The 21,007-nt window shown below is 48.2% G+C and overlaps 1 protein-coding gene across 2 annotated transcripts in view; it reads right to left on the bottom strand.

Moving 5' to 3' along the window:
- USP32 (ubiquitin specific peptidase 32) overlaps positions 1-2,478 on the bottom strand; it is a 58,638-nt gene extending 56,160 nt beyond the window's left edge. For both annotated transcript variants that reach the window (XM_072353572.1, XM_072353573.1), the window contains exon 1: positions 2,323-2,478. In XM_072353572.1, the coding sequence (XP_072209673.1) occupies positions 2,323-2,380 (58 nt within the window). In that variant the 5' untranslated portion in view covers positions 2,381-2,478. The remainder of the gene's footprint in view (positions 1-2,322) is intronic.
- Between the last annotated feature and the right edge of the window lie 18,529 nt (positions 2,479-21,007).

Genomic DNA, 21,007 nt, shown 5'->3' with positions numbered 1-21,007 from the left:
GGGAAAACACAAAGCCACCACCACCACACTGCCAGATCTCCTGAGGTAAGAAAAAAGCAACAAACCCAAGAACCACATTTGTGTCATTACTCATTACAAACTTTATTTGATGAGAAAACCTATTTCATTACGTATAGTTTTGCAACAACGTACGTACTTCATTTCACCTATGATGACTTGTCCGAGAATTTAATTTCCTTACAAAGAAGTCAATCTCAAAGTCTACAGGGTCAGGAAGAGCCCCGCTCAAAGATAAGTACAAGTTCAAAACCTCTAACATTCCCACAGCAACGGGTAAAGTTGTGCCTCTGGCTAAGATGAGCATAGCTCAGCAGTATTTCCAACGAGAAAATAGGTGTCTAAAACAGAACCCCTTACCTTCCACTCCCAAGCTACACAACCAAAGATTTTAAAGGGCAGAAGTGAGAAAGAAGACTGTAACACAGTGTGAGCTGCGCTGGGGGCCATGAGACAGCTCCACCAGGGCCACCCGCCAGCCAAATCACCCGCAGGGCACTCAGCTGCCCGCACCCACGAGCAAGATATAAACAAAGTAGGAACCACAGCTATCTCGTGTTCCAGAGCCAACAGGGCCATTAACACTGCCCTCACATTTTCATCTCTTTGAACAGAAGTTACATTTTAGCTACTGTTATTTATATTGCCAGCATTTAACTGCAGGAACGCTCCTCACCTTCACTCCTTTCGGTTCTTCTCCAAGAGAAATTATGATACATAAACTATAAATAGAATATTAAAATTTCCCAACAGATAATAACCTACAAACAACATTAGATAAGGTAAAGCAACTGATCATGGAAGGACGTGACTTTTATTTCCTTATGAACGGTGTCTTGATACTTGGCCTGTTTTATGCACAGAGATTCACTGGTTAAGCAACACAACCATTGAGCAAAACATCCATTTGTACTGGAAAGCCTGAAACAACTTCTGCTTTCCTACAGAAATATAGAATTCAAAGATTCAAATAGAAAGAACAGCACTAAAAATTACATCCACTGTGCAAGAAGTAATTTAGAATAACTTCAGAATTCATTTTACTTTTGTGTTAAGTAACTTTTCCCTACAAAGCTTCCAGATTTGCCTCCATATTCTGAAGCAGCATTCAAGTTTAAATCTAACTTCACAATTTCAAACAGCTTCTCTAATTTATGAGCTTTCAGCCTTGACCAAATGAACATTCTCCTCCACAGAGTTTATTCTGAACATTTCCTGCTCTATTCAGTGTCACACCTCTACCCAACTACATTTATGACTCCAGTGCCTCTAAAAATATATACAATATACAGAGCTATGTATACAAAGATGCTTTACAAGAGCTTCAGATACTTTCACTGGAACTGAAATTCAAGACTGTTCTGTCTGAGATCTGTAATGGAGTTCGAATCACACATTCGTTTCCTCTGCTTGACGGTATTTACAACATGCTGCTCCACTTCCTACTTGACATGGCATCCCTCCTCTCCACCATTAAAAAAAGAGGGATATCTAATAAACATCTCACACCCGTTCCATTTGGCGTTACTTTGCTTCCCCTTCAGTTAATGCTCGCTGCTCCCTGCCAGCTCTCCCTATCAGTCATGTGCTCCTCAGGTGTGAGCAGACACAAACAGGGCAGCCACGCACCGCTCTCAGCCTACGGAATGTATCAGCGCTGCAAACATCAAACAGGTGACCCGCCAGGCTCCGCACATCACGCGCACAGCCCGGCAATCCCAACAAATCCTCCTCCACCTCCCGTCGAAAATCCCCGTCCCTCTTTGTCCTCGGACAGCGCAGCGGAGCGGGGCGGCTGTCGGGGTGCAGCCGTGAGCGCAGACCGTGTCCATGTTTACGCTCCGCTCCTCCTCCGGGAGCGCCGGAGCCCAGCGCGGCAACACGCGGAGCGCAGCGCCACGGCCCCGCGGGGCGCAGTGCGCGCTGCCGGCGGTAACCGCTCGGGGCGGGCGCCGGCCGGCTCCTGTCAGCGCGCCTCGCCCGGTGCCACCCTCGGGGGCGGCCGCGAAACGACGAGGCCCGACCGGTGCCGGCGGAGCCTGGGTGTGGGCAGCGCCGCCAGGGCGGAGGGCGCGGGGACGGGCGCTCCTCAGGGCCCGGTGCTAAAGAGCGTGCGGGGGGAGCAATGAATACGGGCAGCAATGAATACGGGCAGCGAGAGCGCGCCCGAGGCGCACGACGGCGCAACCTCCCCCCCCCCGCGCCGCGCTCCGGTACCACCGGCAGCCCCCGGGCGCTGACAGAACCGGGCCCCCCCGCCGCAGGGCCGCCGCGCCCCCTTCCCGCCTTCCCCCCGGCCCTCACCCCTTCGCAAGGCCTCGTCGTAGCTGAGGAAGCCGATGCGGGACTCCTTGGCGCCCATGGTGCCCCTCAGTCCATGGCCCGGCCGGCGGGGCGCCGCGGAGCACCGGGCTGCGCCGCTAGCGCCTCCGGAGCGCAGGGCGGGGGGGGGCGGGGCGGGCCGCGGCTGCCGGGGGGAGGAGGCGGCCGCGCGCCCTCCCAGCCGCCTCCTCCATGGCGGGTCACGTGACGCGGCCGCCCGCCCCGGAGCGTCACGTGACGAAGGAGGGCCGTTGCGCTCCCCTCCCCGGGCGCCTCCTAACGGACGGCGCGCGCCGGAGCTGAAGAGGCGGCGGAGGCCACGCCCCTCCCCAAGGGGAAGCGCCCCGCGTCACGTGACACGGCGCTTCCCGCCTCCCGCTCGCTGCGCTCCAATGGCCGCCGCGCGTGGCTGCCGCCTCCTCACGGCTGGCGGGGTGGGGGGGGAGGGAGGTCTGAGCGCCGGGCCTGCACCTGGCAGCCCCCATCAGGGAATCTGCCACCAACAGAAACACGGACCGACGGGGGAAAGAAAGGGTTGAACACAGCGCCGTCCTTCCCTGCGCTTTGCCTTCAGCGCTCAGCACAACGCCGAGTCCCATCGGAGGGTTTTCCAGCTGGTTCTGTTACAGCGTTAAGCCCGGTACCAGCTGGTTCTGTTACAGCCTTAAGCCCGGTACCGAACCCTGCTCCGTCCCAAGCAGAACCTACAGAGTTAGAAGGAGAACCAAAGCTTCCCCCCCAGTGTGTGGTGTCCGCTCTGAGGGCTCTCACCCCATCACAGCCAACCAAAGGTCACCCCAGAGTCATTTTCTCGCTCCACGTGTAGGTATTTTTACAGCAGACGTTCCAAACAAATGCCGTACCTGGTAGGCAGAGCCAGCAACGCGGCGAACAGACGAGAGAAGGCCAAATTTCTCTGTATAACACTCCTAAAGAGCAAAGTCAGTGCACATGGATTCAACTTGGGAACCCCTCTTTGTGGTGTTGATTTGTTTGTGTTGGTTTTTTTTTCCCCTGTTGTCATTTGAATTGCGTATCTTGGACTTGAGAGAATAGAATTACTGCACTGAAGCATAACTTGTGCCCCCAATGGACCTTTGGCTTCCCTGGAGCACAGTATGGGGAGAAGGAGGAAAGTCGAGTGCTTTTATAAAGCATCAGAGAAATTGCAGGAATGTACTTCACACATCAGCCCCATTACAAACCTACCCCTTAAACCTGGCTCTTCAGCACCCTTACGTCTCACCTATCTCTTCTCAATGCACCGCACCGTCCCTCATCCAAAGTGACCTTGATTTAGATGCAATATAAACTCTTTAAAATATTCTGGAGGATGAATACAACAATCATGGCAACATGGCAACCGAAAGCAAAGCTGGCAATGCTAGAAACAGCTGGTGGAGTGTCCGCTTTATCTTGTGATTAAAGAAAGAATTCCAGCTCGTGGCATTCGCTCTGCTATGCTCCATTTGTGACGGATCGCTTTTCTGAAGTATTAACTCCTAGCTGGGGAGACATGGTTTAATTCCTGACTTTGCAATGTGACCCTGTGTGATCTTATGCCTAGCCATGATCTCTTTGTATTTTGGTTGTTCCTATGCGTTTCAGAGATAATGATACAGTGAGAGTCTCCATTTTGCTTGGAGCAAAAAGCTGCACTGGGATGCAGCCAGACCTGAACTAGCAATGAGAGCAGGAAGCAGCTACTGGTGCCTTAAGACAGCTGTCTATAGGCTTCACACCGATTTCCTCCAATTTTCACACAGATTTCTCCATGACTGACCTTGCCTAACCTCCTTTAATCTGCTTCTTTCAGTAAGTTATACTATTAAACAGCAGCAGAGTTACAAGGTTACTCGGTATTTATCAGCCAGGCTTTGAAGGAACATCTACTTGTAGCAAGCACAAACCCTGCTAGCAGGCAGCATAGATGCTCAGGCAGCATGGGGTACAACTGGTTTACTTGATATAGCATAGAAAGATGACCATCTAAAAAGATAATTGCAAATCTAACCCTGCCACAGTTTGAGGTATAGAATAAAACAGCTGACTGTGTTTGGTGCAAACGAAGAAGCAGAAACACCCACCGAGGAGGTTCTTCCTCTAAAGGAACGAGGATAAGTTGAAAAGATCATTAACGATGGCAAACAAACAACGTTTTAAAAAGCTATCTCCCAAATGGTTAAAATAAAATACATACTGTGTTAAAACTTGCTGCTTTTCACTGCTAAGTTGTTTAGATTTCTAGATGGTATTTAAGAAAAATCTGAGGTGACATCTCGCATCCCACAGATATTAAAGGATGTCTAACAAGCAGTAGAATTTTTCTTGAAGAGTGCTTTAAAATAATTTGCTGTATCCATTTTATGCACCACGGCTTGCACCAAATTTAATAACAAAGATATTCTAGATTGGAAAATCAGACTGGAGGCTTATGATGGCAGTGTCTTTGTTCAGATTAAATTAAGCATGTTCTCAAAGGCACTGAAGCAGGAACCCGGAGATAAGACTTTGTATGCTAACTGTGGATTAGATCTGGTGGTAAGTTTTTAATGAAGCCTTATTGGGGAGCACAAGTTTATAGATATTGCTACTATTTAAATGTTATGCCAAAGGTAAATCAAATTAAGATATAGTGAATCTAAACTCCTATTAGATGAATTGACCTCCTCTCTTCTGTTTGAAGAGTGCTATAGAAGTAAAGCTAGCTGTGACTGGTCACGTGTCAATTGATTGCTATGATTTATTCAACCACTCACGAATCACAGATTCAGATGCAACTAGCAAACATCTTTAAGCATCTTTGCATCACTGACAGCTGTCTGTGGCAAAGCAGACATCTATTCCTGTGCAGGAGCTGCATGGCAACATGGTATTAATGGCAGGGCAGCTGCCGGTCCCCAGGAGGGTGCCAGGCAGTCTCCAGTCTGCCAGGAAGAAATGAAGAGTCACAGAGTTGAGCTGCAAGCTAAGGCTGAAGTGGACATCTGCATTCGAATTGCATCGATAAGATCTGAACTCAGAAGAGATGAACCAAATATAATTGTGGAACTGCTGTGGTGAATGAAAACGATTCTGAGAACAACAGTGGTGTAGTCCCTAGGATTTCCTGATTCAAGCTTCACTTAAAAAAAAAGGGAACTGAAAACATAAGTTTGATCCCTGCTCTGTTATTTGCTTCTACATCTCTGCCTCTTTCCCCAGTATCTGTCTCTCCCCAGGGACATCTGACATTTAAGGACTGGTCAATTTTTGTAAACTACCTCAAAATAAATGCATTATGGTGTTCTATGTAAATGCTGCACTCCGTTCTCCAGGATAATTGCAATCTTTAAGTTGAAAGTGCTTCAAATAAATAAACAGGTAAAACGCTTTAGACTATTCTTTAGTATTTGTGCTTAACACCAGCTAGATGGAAGCAGTTTGTCAGCACAGAGATGGAAAAAAACAAGAAGACGGTGCAAGTCATCAGTGAAGGTTTGAGACACACTGCAGCAGGCACTGCGCAGACATGAGACAGCTTTGATCCCTCGTGCTTCACACAGTCCTGCGTGCAGCACAGCAGAGCACATCTCAGATACTTGGAAAGAGCAGGAGGTGGGAGACACATATCAAGGTACAATGAGAGTTTTCATTTACCTCAGAACTGAATGGTTTTGTATCTTTTTAGTTCTAATTCAGTGATGAGTGAGAGAAATTTCTCAAATCATTTTCTGCCAATCTAATTGTGGGGTTATCAGAGGGACAGAGGGAAACATGAGAGACTTCCTTAAAGAACAACCCAGCTACACATGCAAAACGCAGCTTCTGTCCCATTTTGCAGGAAACAAGTGGTTTGAGATAGTAGTCAGAGGGTGACATTCATGACAGGTTTGTATGAACTAGGATCAGAAACAAAGGGACAAACTCTTACCACGGCCCTCCTGTCGCACACTTGCAATCCAGGCAGGTTTGAAGCACTATTTCCACCATGAACGACGAGCAGAACGTTGTTGGGAAAAAGACTGTGGCTTTGATGGTCAAAACTGAATAATAATAGCTGAAAAACAGACAAACAGACAAACAAACAAACCCACCACCACACACAAGAGAAAATAGATGTAGCATTTACAGAATTCTGTTTTAATAACCTCATTGCAGCTAGCAGCAAAGAAAATGAGGTCTTAATGTTATTTTCTATCTCAGGAAGCACCACTGTGTTTTTAGTAAGTTTTGCATATACATATAATTTTCTTTTAACTGCAAATACTCAGATGGGGTTTCTGCAAACCCAGTAACCCTCCAGTTTGCCTCCAGGATGTGTTAATGAATGTGGTGCTTCCAGCAGCAGCAGCAGACACCCTGTGCTTTCTTTCCCACTGAGTCAGTGCCACCCAAACCATACGTGTTACCATACAAACGTGGTGGGGAGGCAGGAGGAGCAGCGTGGACTGCAGTTCCCTTCCCTCTCCAGGAACAGAGGAGTGAGGCAGGAGCCCTGTTCGGGCTGCAGATGGCCTCTGCTTGGCTTTGCCACCCCTTAAGAAGGAGGAGGAAGGTGAGTTATTAGTTTTTCTGCTTCTCCCCGATGCTTTTGCTCAGAGAGATCACAACAGGTTAGAAGTGACTCAACATTTCTGTCCATATCACTAGTGCTACATAATTTCAGCTCATACTATAACAGCATTATCTGCATAACCAAAGAAGATGAGGCACGTGTGTACAGCAGAAAACACCATAAGGTGTTTGCACTCAAAGCTCACATGCATGCAGGGTGACACCACCGCATTTGAGACCCACAGAGAACATGAGAACTCCTTTTTCCTGGCAGACAATGCTGACATCCCCTCAACCCAGAGGACACAAGGTGCCACATCTAAGCAGAGTGAGAGGAGAAGCATGATGCATTGGGAGCCTTTGTGAAGATCACATCCTTCTTGATTTTCTATCAACCTGTTTGAGTATGCTACTACTGGGAGAAGACTGATAGAATTAATCAGCTGGCTGGGCTGAACACTAAGGGAACAGATGAGCTTTGGCAAGGCTGTTGCTAGCACTAAAGAAAACTGACAAAGGAAGAAGAGCAGACCTAAATCCAGAAACACATCATTCAGAAAGTGAGATATGTTGTGATTTATCAGCACAGTAAAAATTGATGGGAACACAGATCTCCTGTCTCAAAGTGTTGTTGTTGTGTAGATTAAGAGTAGTATCTGTCATCAAGAAACAACCAGAAAGAACATGTGGTTGAGTAAATAGTTCTGTGCTCTCTTGTAGGCAGATAACCCACGTGCTGCTGGAAATGGAAGCGAAGGATTTCTCTGCAGATCCATCCTCAGCAGCAAAGAAGAAAAAAAAAAAGAAAGAAAGCAGTGTGATGAGAGGAAGTGCAAGTAATTAATAACAGCAGAGCAAATCAAAGGAATGGCTTTGCAAGAAGTGACTAATGTTTATCCAAATTACACTGAGTTATGTTGTAGGAAGAGGATGCTCTCATTGCCCCCAGAGTGCAACAGCAAAGGAGCACAGCAGGCAGCGGCTCACCACTGTGGCACAACAGGGCAGCTTTCCTTTCAAAGGGTGAGCTGCTTTCTTCTCATCTCAACAGCTGCTGCACACAGGATCTCCAACAAACGTCATCTTAGCAGTTTGACTGTTGTACACAGAAAAAGCAGTATCAAAACATAAATCGCGTAACAACTTCATGAACATTTTGCCAACAGCTGACACAATGGAAATCATCCCAGAACAGGACAGCAGGGTAAAGCAAAAACCACAGAGCCAAGACCAGCACATCATCTTGTGCACCCTTGCACTTCCCTTGATTCCATTTCAGGTTTTGGGAGGTAGAGCCAAAGCATCCTATTTGCTAATTAAAGTTTCACATAATTTGGGCACTAAACAAGAGGAAATCCCAAATAGAGAAACCTGTCAGCCTTCAGCACCGTGCCAGCAGGATGGTGGCTCTGTTCAGCCCTTGCAAAGCACAGACAGTAGAGCTCAGGATATGTTAGGTTGGTGTGCCCGCTGCCACTGTCGGTGACCCAAAAGTGACACCACCCTAGGGACACTAATAGAGAGAAAAAAAGACATCAAAATAAGAGACCTCTATTTTATGGTGTCAAATGGCTAATTATAGTAATTAAGATTATTTACAAAGTGGCATTATCTGAGCTAATATCACGCTTGTAATCTGCTCAGAGTCAGTGAAGAGCTGCTGATCGAGCCAACAATGCAATAAAAAAGGTCCAGGGGCTGCCATCTGCTCAGACCTCATCACTCCTCATCTCCCCAATATGCAGCAGCAAACAGCAGGGTGGAGATGGTCAGAGTGCTTAGCTGCCATCTCAGCTGAGCACCCAGTGGCTGTTGTGCTACAGTGGCTCAAAAACAACGTGTGGTAAATCACTGCAGAACAAAGCTCTTTCAGCATCATACTTTGCCACCTCTGTGGGCAGTTGTACCCACAAAGCGAGGTAAAGCACTGGGGGTTAATCAGATATTTTGCCTACTGAGTAAAGCGTTTGCATGTGTTTTTGTTATATAAAACTCAACATCAAAAAAGATCCATAAAAGCTTTTGGCACTCCCTCTCCCTTTGATTAGAAGCCCAGCTGCTCGTGTAAGAGCTGTTGGCCCAGCAGCTCTTCAGTGGCCATACCTAAATTCAGCCTGGAGTATTGTGCAGATTCTTGAGCAGATCTCAGCAGTCGATGGCCAGTTCAGAGGAGTTGGAGGACGCCAAATCATTGCAGCCCAAAAAAGAAAATAGGTGCATTCAAGGAAGAGAGCAATTTGAAGTGGCTGCAGAGCTCTTGGACACCACAACAATGGGCAAGAGCTTCTCCTCTCGTTTCTCTTATCACTTCCCAGCTCTTTCTTCCTCTTTCAGGTGGTTTCATTTTGCCCTTCCATTTTTACCCACATGGCCAACTAACATCCTTCTGGTTGGTTCTGCCAGTTTCAGTGCTGAGGTACCAGCTGCGCATCCCTGCAAGATGCCTTGTCTATGACCTTGAATTTTTCCATGTGGCCAATCAGAAAAAAAGCTTTTTCACAGTGTTTCTTATCTCCCAGAGAGCATCTCTCAATTTTTAGCATTAGATATCTATCATTTTATAGCATCCAAAGCGTGGTGAGAACATTATCCTGCTAGCATCGGCAACAATCACTCCTCTGCCAGCCTCTACCCCATTATTGTCTATCAGTTCTTCCATTTCACTGAAGCCAGCCTAGGGAGTTCTTTTTGTTTGCTTCTCAGCCAGAATATTAAAACAGAACCAGAATAAATGTAGCTGTTAATTCTGTGTCACAGCCAGGAAACTGAAGGTCTTCAGATCATACTTTCTCCACAGCCTTTTAAGAGCAAAATTTTTCATGAAGATTTGACACAAGCCTTTTACCTCCCTGTTTTCAAGCTAAAATCAAGCAAAAACAGACAAAAAGCTACATAACTTTCTTTAATCTGCAAAGCCTGCACAGTGCTTTAGTTTCAAGTAGGTAAAATACAGCTAATTACTGCACATTCCAACAGTCCCTGTCATTTTACAGGGACTAAACCAAATTACAGGTCAGAACGTGCAGGCCTTTTTTTATCACTATCACTATTTCCCTTTGTGGTTTATAACATCCTGAAGTGTCAGTCGTTGTCATCCCCACCGCTCCCAAAACAACAGGAAAAATGAAGATGAACCACGTGTCTTACAAGATCCTTCACCTCAGACGATCTGTGCTCAGCTGCTCCAGAGTCATTCATCGCTCCGAGTCCAGCGGCAGCGCACTCGTGGCATCTCACATTCTGTTCATACAGATGATAGAAAATATGGATTTTGAAGGAAGAGACAGCAGAATTTGGGCATCATCTGATGACCATCAGAATTATTACATCCCTGGACAAAGGATGGAGGTAAAAAAGGAGGAAAAAAAAAAAAAAGAAGAATTCTTCAGTAGCTTATAGCATCTTCCTCCTTTCTCTGGATCAGCTTTTCTAGGTACCTGCCTGGAACCAGCCTTAGTGTTCCCTGTGGTCACTCAGTGTCCCCCACCCTGCGGACTCAGACCCCACAGCACCAACCTGCACAGCCCAGAGCCCTGACTGCAAGTTATACCAGTAATACATCATCCAAACCCAGTTCATCTGCAAATTAACTTTATATCTTATGCCTGCTGTAATGTGTAAACAGCATTAAATGCACCTCTTTGCATTCTAGCTCGTTGTGGAAGATAGTAAAAGCACTTAATATATTATTTAAGCTGGTTAAGCTAGATCACACAACTGCAGTAATTAGCAGCAATTCTCCAAATCCCCATATGCCAGACAAAGGATCACATTTAGCTTTTTTGGGCTGGTAGGAGGGAATCAGAGCACTGCAGACATTGGCACACACTGTTTTTTCCTCATCTGCACATCCCAGCAGGGCCTGCATTTCTCTGCAGCTGCCCCACTACAATGAGGACAGGGTCTGAAATCTATCAAACACCTCCATTTTTGTTATTTAAATGTGGTTTAAAGATAGAAAAATTAATTCCTTCTCTTGATAGCTGCATTCTGTAGACTGGAGGGGAAATTCCTTTCTTTTCAAAGTAAAACCAAACATAAAAAACAAGAAAACGCCCCCAAACCCAAACCTGACTTCCTCTGAAAAATCCACGAGCTGAACTAAGTGCTAAACAGAACTGTACAAACAGCCCCAGCTTTATGCAGTACAGCACAGGGCCGGGCTAGGCAAAGGGCATGGGTCAGAGCAGGGACAGCATGTGGGCGCTGCCAGCAGCCTGAGCCCTGCCAGCCCAGCTCCCATCACTGCTCAGAGCATCGTCACGCTGCGCCTGCAGGCTGGCAGCCCGCTGGCACTGACTGTGCTGGAAACATGCCCAGTGCAGCTCCTGTGTTAGCAGTGAGACCATGGGAGGTGGGTAGCAGAGCTTCTGAGGGAGAGAGGAGGAGGAGAAAAGGAGATACGGATTGAGGAGCCTGTGCCATAAATAGGGGCACTGAAACTGGGGGCTCAGAGAGGGGCAGACCTGGTGCAGTCCCAGCTCCCAGCCCCAGTTGCTCTGGCTGGGTGGTATTTTCCATCCTCTGTGTATGGAGAGACACAAACACGTTTTCCCCTGCTGGTTCATTCAGTGAAAAGCCTCAAGACTGAAAACTGACACAGAACAGGAGACCCCTTTGGGAAGCTTTACTTCTCTATTGCAAAGAGAGGAAAAGCCCTTTTCACTCCTTTATGTTTATTATTTTTTCTGCTACCTTGCTACAGTAGTGGGTAAATTGGTTGGGAGGGGAAGATGAATGAAGCAGGTAGCACCTTGGGCAGCTCCTATTGCATCATCCAAAGTGTTAGCAAGAGAAACTGGATTGCTTTCAGTGTTTAGATACCCACCTTGTTAAACTGAAGCCAAGGGAAGGGTTTATTAACATGTCATTAGCAAGACTTGTTTCCATTTGCATAAGAAACTCTGAAAACTTTTGACACGCAGTAAGAAGGAAGGCCTGAAACTGTCCTGTTTCTCACAAAACATGGAGGAAGTTGATAATGCTCTTTCATTTCCTGAAGACTTCAAAAGGCTTCAGAAAGCAGTTATATGACATCAGCAAACACCAAAAAAACCTCATTAACATCTGACTGGAAACGTAAAAGCAGAAACTCACCTGCAAAACAGCTGAAACATGAGATAACTTACATACACACCAAGATGCATTCATTGACAGGGAAGAATTGGTCACCAGCAGCTTTGGGCCACCCAGGATGGGAACACTAGGAGCACATCTGGTCAGATTTCATGAGGGACAGAGGATGAAAGGGATGCAGATGTGGTTACAGCTTCATGTTCCACCTCGACGTACCACTGGTCACAAAGAACATTTGGGGTTTTCACCACATTTTCTCAGACAAGTAATTCAATGAACAACTTCCAACCTCAACAAAAAAAGAATTCCTCTAATAACGTCACATACAAGCAGCAATGAGGCCCAGATCCTCTTTTTGGTCTCTTCCCCTGACACGAGGGCTACAAGCTGGAGCTGCACTGATGGGAGCCCAGCTGCAGGAGGACAGGTCTCTGGTCGGCTGTGAAAGTTTGCATCATCCTTAAGCACGAGGAAAGGAATTTCCAAGACAATTAGCAAAGCCTCCACCCGACAGGCTGGGCATCCGTGCTGAGCATCATTAATCACTCTATCAAATGAGGCGTTCACCCTCCACACTGTACGAACGGGTTACCAAGAAACATTCCTCTTGACAGTTCCTTTTTAATATCACATTGCAACGCGTCTGGCAACGTTGTCTGGTTTTTAGGCTTAACAACATCACCCTGTACACACATTTTATGTTATACTTAAACCAACTACCTGTACATTTATCTGCATTTATCAACTCTCCTTCCCTGTGACCTACTGCTAAATCAATATTGCATCAGATACCTGCCTGCATTGTTTTCAACCTGACTCATCAAATCACCTGAGGTTTTCATGCTAAATCTGCACAAACCAACAAACAGCAGCCATGCAAAGGATGTCTTCACAAGTGCTTCCTTTTGGCTACGTGCCCAGCCTTGCACTGGAAGAGCTGCTGTGCCAGCAAAGCTTTGCTGTTTGCACTTGCACAGCTCCTGGAAAGCGCTTGCTGAGGTGCAGAAATCACTGTTTGCAGGAGAGCTGTCAGAGAACTGGAAGCGCTCCTGGGCTGTGCTGTCACAGCGGTGTTTGAGCAGCACTTGAGCCCCTTTCCCTTCACTAGGAGAAATATGAGACGTGTAATCTATTTGTACTCCTGACTTTTCCCCACCCGATTAGAACATTGTTTGGAAGGACTCCTGACCTCAAGTAAGCAATATAACCCAATAGATTTACAGAGATGTGGTCTGGGTTATGCCATTTTCAGCACACCTTACGCCATGTCCAAAATGAACTGCAGTTTTGCTCAGTGCAATCACAGAAACTCAAGGGCAGGGAAGGGTTCTGGCTTCTGCAGTCAGAGTACAGCTTGGAGCACTATCGGACAGATTAACAGTGGGAAAAGGCATTTTGTAGCCTCATCTTTTTAGTACAGTAGCAGAGCTGGAGACTAAGTAATGCCAGAGAAGGCTGTAGGGTCACTGCTTCACCCTGACCCGGGCTGACAGCTCCCAAACACAGAGAGCCCCTCAGATAAAGGCTGCCCAGGGAGGTGTGTCCAAAGCTGCTGCTTGTGCCCCTCCACTTTGGCTGTGCTTCAGATGCAGCACGCTCCCAGAGGCAAAATGTATGCTGCCATGTCCAAGGGGACCTCCTGGCCTGCAAGGTGCAGTGTATGCAGGAGAAAGCAGGAGAGCCTTTCCATGCAGCTGTCATGTGCCTGTAGAGGCTGTAATCTCACAAGTACACAGATACAGCCAAGCAAATATGGGTTATGCCTGTGATAACAACCAGTGTGTGTCCCAGAGTACCTGCACAACCTTTAATCTGGCTGCTACCACATGTGAGAGCCTGTGCTAAAGCAGCTCTATTGCTCTCGGTGCTCCTGTTTGCCAGGAACACACCACCCTTCAGTGCCCTGAGGTGAGAGCTGAGGACATGAGCTGCCAACTTCTTGGCTTGAGCCTCTGGAGGTGGCCACACCAGGATGGGTGTCACAGCTGCAGGCAGAGGACAAGGAAGAGGGTGTGCAGCAGGCAGCAGGCATTGAGAAACTGAGCGCACTTTCAACACAGCCTTCAACTTTTCAACATCCTCCTCTACAAAGCCACCTCCACCTCTGGCCTTGCCGAACCCAGGCTGAAGTTAGAACAGCTTCACTTACCCTCACTGTCATGAATCCTCCGCTCCGCTACGCAGTGACCTTGCTTCATGTTAACTAATGCATAACAGACCTTGAAATCTCAGCAGAGACTAAACAAATCGCAACAGACCTCGGAAAGTCAAAGCAAAACCAACTGCAAAGCATTTGGAGATAACTGTCCCCATGTCAGGGACTGAAAGCAAAACTTCAGGCACTGGGGGAACAGAGATGCTGCACCAGCCATGTGTGCTCTGATGGGAGCAGAGCCGTCCCCTCCATGAGGCCATGGAACCTCAGAGAGGGCCTTTGTGCAGCCCAGCGCTGACTCCCGGTGCCAGAAGCGACCTGGCACAGGAGCACAGCTGAATCACAGCTGCAGCAATTACACTAATTGTCTGAGGGACAAAACAATTACACTTGTCTGACTGGTCAGTGCATGACCAACACAGTTTTCTTTGTGAAAGCATTTGGCCTGGAAGTAAATCTCCAAAAAATAATCCCTTTAACTACAAGTCTTTCTTCCTCCTGGCAAGAGCAATTTATTCTTTACCAGAACTGAGAGCTTTAAAAAGATGCTACCCAGGAAAGCTACGCCTCGCTGTGGGTGGCACCTGCAAAGGAGATACCTCCAGATTTCCATTACACCACAATGGGAACTGAGAACACAGCTCCAACAAGCTCCTTCAACAACACCTTGTGTTGCACCCTGAGTCCCTGTGGCTGTGCCACCTCAACAGCAGCTCAGACCTGGCCACACAGCCCAGTGGCTGCAATGTGAGAGGAGGAAAAAGGTCCGTTCCAACCACACCATGGATGGATGATAATCACAACCATCAGTACCATTCCCCAACAGCATATCCCAGCCGTCTCCATGGCTGGTGGAACTCGGAGCCCGTATCCAGGTACCCGGTGACCCACAAACATTCTTTCTGTAGTTACTTCCCTTCCTCACCTGGTGTGGAGGTGGCAGCACAAGGGCTCTGTGTGCCATGGAGCAGGAGGGCACAGAGGAGCAGGCAGTCAGCAGCATCATAGCCAGGAAGGTGAGCATGAGCAGGAGGAGACACACAGCCAGAGCAGGGCTCGGCCTTGGTGACACTTCCAAAACTCAGTTTGGGATCAAGTTTGCAAAGAGATCTTCCTACAGGGCAGAGAACATCAGAGAGGGAGGGATTTCTCTCATTACATACCACAGGGTGTTGTAAAATACGCCATTATCTTGGGTTTAGGTTGGTCACGCAACCAGAAAAAAATGAGGTGACCAATTCTTACAGATTTGAATTGCAATTTAACCCTTGCCTTCATTAAGCACCTCTGAAAACCCAATCTGAAATGATTTGGGCAGGAAGAGCAACACTCCTGAGCCTGAAGGTGGGGTTTGTCCTCAGCCATGCCTTTAGGAAGGGGCACAGAACTGGCACCACTGGGTAACTGACCTCTGCCTCTGGCACCCACAGGACCTGAGCAAGGATGTGGCCAGCACGGAGGCAGCAGTGGGCAGCGCAGGTCGTGCACTGTATTCGGCCCCACTCATCTGCTCCACGGTCGGCCTCAACCAGGATATCTTCAAAATTGTGAGACACTGAATGGGATTTGGCAGTGGGGGAAAAGGCATCTCGAGAACAAGAGAGAAAAATAAGACCCAGGGGGATTTGACAGAGGAAGCAGACAGCAGGACAGCACACTAAACCTTCATGTACAGAGGAAAGCCGCAGTGGTTAACCTCACTGTTGTTTTCCCAGCATCACACTTCAGTTAAGCAGACAACAGGCCATCCACACCGAAAATCACACCGCTCAGTCTTTAGGAACATGTATTGCTGCTTCAGCTTTTCACATGGAGCTTTGATGGCGTGGTGTCACCCACCCTGCAGCCCTAAAGCTGCATCCCACACCGCTGTCCATGCATGGACAAGCCACCCTTAGCCACACAATCCCAACGTAGCCCTGTGTGCGTAACATGCTAAAAGCCACGTGGAGGGGAGGGCACACAGACACAGCACTTACTCTTGCATCATCAGCTGAGGTTTGCACCATCCCAGGCATGGCCACAGGAAGCAGCAGTGTGCGAAAAGCAGCTCCCTTTTCCCATCTGTGCAGAACAACAGCTGTTTAATAGTCTGAAGTTAATACGTTTCACCCTATGATGTCAAAAGGGAAGTCCCAGTTGTGAAAATCCCTCAGTCCCCATCTGTATTACCCCAACATGCTTTGCCTGTAGCACTACGAAGCTCACAAGTTGCCAGACAGGCTCCTTCAGGGTGATGGCAGGGACCCACTTTGACCCCCCATCCCCACACGCAACACACCCAGAAACACTCCTTTTCCAGACAACTATTTAAGTAGCTTGCTAGCAGAGAACAGCTATTCCAACACTTCCTTTGCAGTGTAAGGAGTACTTGAGGCCCTTCAAGAGGTACCTCAGGAAGCTGCACTTGCCCCAGCAACTCTCCAGGAAGAAGAAATTGAAGTACATGAAGGAAAGCGTGACCATAATTGGGGACCACATCAACTTGTTCCTCCAGCAGCACTGCAGAGCCTCAGAGGTCCGGCACTGGAAGAAGTAAGTAAAGCTGTGTCCTCTTACAGCACCCATGCTCTGGAAAGGGTCATTCCTTATAAGATTATAAGCTTCAGGGAAAAGGATAAAAGTTCTATACAAAGGATTGACCAGTGGCCTCCTGCACAAGACAGAACCAGCAGGAAGAAAAGGATGCAATCTGTGCTCACGTATGCAGCCCACGTATCTTTTCCCTAGGATGCTGTGGAGGTTCACCTCCCTCTTCTCAGACAAGGATGAAAAGCAGCTGCAGAAGCTGTATAAATACATCAAGGGAAACAAGATGCAAAAGTTCCAGGTAAGCAAGCAGGACAGCAGCCTTCCTCATCCAGAGGCAGGAAGCTGAGCTGCTGCCCCCAGCACCACGAGTTGCAATTTCAGGAGCGGTTCACCAGTCCCACATTCCCAGCCATGCTTTGCAGACCAAACTCTGATCCCTAGTTTCAAAGTTGAACTCTGGAAGAACCGACTCGTTCAGGTAAAGCAAGAGTCAGTCAATGCTACTTCTGTGCCTGAGCATCAGCTACAGGAGCCCTCCAGCAATAGAGCTGTAATGAGTGGGTTCCTGAGAACCCAGCCCCAAAGGGTTAAGCCGTGCAAGCAGACTCACAGCCACCCACAAGCACAGCTCCTGAGCAAAGGCTGAGCGTACCAGGAAGTTCAAAGGTCCTTAAGAAATACTTGAGAAGTTTATGCAAAAATATTAAAAACTGACCCAATATTTAAAAGAAAGAAAGAAACAAACAAACAAACAAACAGCAAACTGGAGGCATCTGGGAAAACGTTCTGAGCAATTTAGGAAACTGCAGTAGGTGCGATCCTGTGCTGCACCTTAAAGAGCTGCGTCCATCTGAGTGCTGGCAGCAATGCGACTGTTGGTGAGTGGGAGCTCTGGCTGTTAGTGCAGAGGGAAATCTGGCTGTTGGCTCATTTGGATGGCTCCAGAAACAGCCCAACAACAGGTTTCAAGCCTTCTTTAAAAGCCACACTCCAGTTTGCACACCAATCCCAATTCCGTTTTCAGTCTTACTGAATGCACCCGAGCAGCCCTGCATCCCCACGCGATCTGCTGCCTCTTCTGCACCACCAAAAGCTCATTAGCACAGAAATTAGCCCCACACTTCATTCCTGTTTTCTTACTCTCTCAGACCACCTGAAGTCCCCGAAGTTTGCTTGTTATAAACAAAAGTCAATCGATCAACACGATTCAGGCAATGCAAAACCTCTCTTTCTCCTCTGGGATAACCCAGAGCAATGGAGATGCTGCTGCTGAGCACGGGCACCCACTGCTACTCACTGCCATCCCTGTGCCCGAGGCACCACGAGGCGGCAGTGACATCCAGTGGCACACACACATCCCCAGCGCTGCCTGCAGACAGGGCACAGCACAGCACCCCCTGCTACAAAACCTGGCTGCCCAGCAGCACCAGCTGCTGTCACGCATCACCCAAGGAGGCTGAAAAAGGTCAGTCCTGGAGCTGCTGTGCAGAGGGATTCCTGCTGAAGACCACAGACATTGGGTGCCCACCCTCAAGTGAAGCCAGGTTGCCTGAGCACAAGGATCAGCGCAGGGTTTGGGGGTGGCACACTCACTGCTTCCCCCACAGCCACCCCATGGGCCCACGGTGCTGGATTGCTCGGTGTGCAGTGCACGGTCTGATCAACGTCCTGAAGCACTTGTTTGTTTGTTTTTAAAGCTGTTATGCTGCCCTTTAGAAAGTGAAGATTCAGATCCTGGAAGAAAGATGAAGGAAACCACTGAGAGCAATTGGGCAGCAGCTGGGGATGCAGTGGAGGCAGCAGCCACACCAACATCCCCCCCTGCCACTGCCCAGCAGTGAGTCCAGCTGCCACACGATCAGGTAAAGATGTGATCAGCAGTGGAGGAAGAATGGGGCAGGTCAAACTGCTGCCTTAGAAGTGACAGGAAATAGAACAGCATGCAACAGCAGCAGCAGCAGGGAAGCAGGAGACATCCCTTGTGCAGCCCATGTCAGCTGCGGCTCATTGATGTGTTTTCACACAGCAGTGCTGGTGCTCACAGCATAGCTGTGGGTTTGCCTGTGGGCACAGCCTGGCAGAGCAACGCACACTCATATGTGGAACAAAAATGCTGACTAACCTGTTGCAGGCACATCGGCCAATCAGAGCTCTAAGCAGTCCAGTTCCTCCAGCCCAAAGCCTGGAATCCACAAACCCCAAAGGGAGAAGGAAGAAGGAGCAATTGCTGGCAAACCCTGCCCTGCCCTGGGCAGGTGCCACAGACCCATGTGTTCCTATTTTCAAGCTCCCAAAAAGCACCCACGTGTCTCGTGGGTGTTCGCATGCACTCAGGAACCGTCTCTTGCTTTTTATCTCTCCCAGACCGCTTTGTTTACTTCTAAAGAAGTTCAATCTGTTGTCAGATTGTTATATACCGGTGCTGGTGCATATGCAACAATATGTAACAGCTACATTTTACCGACTTGAAATTCAAATGGGTAAACTGAAAATAAAAATAACCAAGAATGAACCAGCCAGCAAGAGCCAGGAGGTGGGAAGGATTCCCACAGCAACCTGCAGGCTCAGGCAGCCCTCCCACATGTCTGCTGTGCTGCAGGAATGGAGAAAACAGCACCTGGCTGCTTCTCGTGTAGGGACACAAAGCATGTGCCATACAGGGAGCCGCTGTGATTGAGATACAAGGAGGTTTGGGGGCTGCTGGTGGTCCGAGGGCCTGGTTCAGCTCCCCTCTTCTACTGCTGAGTCAGCAGGAACTGAGGCATGTTCTTCATTTTTAAGGTTCTCAGAAAGCTTCAGGCACCAACAGAAAGAGAAATTAACACTGGATTTTCGTGCAGCACGTAGGGCAGAAAGCACGGACTGGAGCCTTGCCTTCGTGGTTTCCTGAAACTGCAGGATGCTGCAATACTTGCAGCACCATAGCAACAAGCTTTCACCCAAGCAAAATGAAATTGCTCTTTAAAACCACGTGATGTTGTTTATTATTATGCTGGATTTTCCTAACAGCTGTGCACCACCATCAAGTCCCAGCGGGGATGTGTAAGCATCGCGCCAACCGATACTACGTCTTTCCTTTTGCACAAAACCAGGCAATGGAAGAGCTGCACATACAGGAGCAGAACGTGCTGCCTCCCTTTGCTGCAGAGGGCAGGATCTGCTCCACATTCATTCCCACATAGAAAGCCCTCCCAGCCAGCAGGGAGGACACACTGCGAGAGGATCAGAAGAGGTAAATATATGGACTATACTTCAGCAGCAAAAAGTTTCTAACTCCCATGCACACACACAGAGCTGAACCTCTCCCAGCTGCTCCAGGCAGAGGATGGGCCCGCAGCCCGGGCTGGCAGACCCTGCAGCCAACCCCACTGATCCCACCCTGGTTGACTGCTGTAGGAAGAGGCTCATTGCAGAGCTAATGCTTCAAGACAATTAGAAGAGAGCAACAAAGCTGGTTGCTTTGGGCTCTAGCGGTGGCTGTGCTCAATGTACACTAGAACGTAGGTAGTAAGGAACGAACATCAGTCTGGCATGGAAAGCTTTTAAGCCAACCAGTCAAATCCAATCAAAAAACAAACAGATGTTCCTGAGGTTCTACAATACTTCTTGCAGCTAAAGGTGATGAGTTTTTCCCCACAGCAAACGCCGCATGAAAGCGATCACAAATGCAGTTGCATCAGAAAAATGCTGCGTGCCCTCAAAATGTCACCCTTGCTTAAGGCAAAGCTGAGCAAGATTAAAGCCTGCCCAAGCCTGGATTATTCCACAGTTTTTCCAGCAGAACTTGAGGGGACTGAGAAGCGACAGGAAGGCTCTCAATGTAAACCGAGCTGTGCCAGAAACCACCTCTCTGAGCTCTCTGCCTGGGTGACGGGGGCAAAAGACAAGAGGAAAGTTCCTGTGCTACACACATGGTGTGAAAACCTTCCACATGAGCAGCAGAACACATCAGAGCCTGCAGTGCACTGACACAGGGGCTGCTTTCTCCCGCTGTGCCATGCTGGCATTCAGTGCGCAGCTCTGCTCCCAAACCCAGCTTGCTCAAGTTTCCTCACCCGGGCTCTTTGCTCTCTTCCGTTTAAAAGCAGCATCAGGAAATTCATGGAAGTGTTGCACAATCCTGAGCTTAGCTCATAAGGAAAGCAAGATTTGCATGTGTTTTGTAACGTGTCACCATGTGATATAGAACCAGCAAAGAAAAGGACAAAAATCCATTCCTTTCTCCTCAAACCACAAACAGAGGCCGCTTGCTGACAGCTCAGAATGGTAAAGCTCATGTTTTATGCCACAGAAAGCAGAACCTTTGTTGTTTACATACACAAAAAAAGAGACAAAGGACGCCCGGAATAGGCAGAACTGCTGCTTGCA

This window comes from Excalfactoria chinensis, chromosome 19 (assembly GCF_039878825.1).
Source record: "Excalfactoria chinensis isolate bCotChi1 chromosome 19, bCotChi1.hap2, whole genome shotgun sequence".
In the NCBI taxonomy this organism is placed as follows: domain Eukaryota; kingdom Metazoa; phylum Chordata; class Aves; order Galliformes; family Phasianidae; genus Excalfactoria; species Excalfactoria chinensis.
Note: the sequence above shows the minus strand (reverse complement) of the source record. Positions and strands in the feature narration are given on the sequence as shown.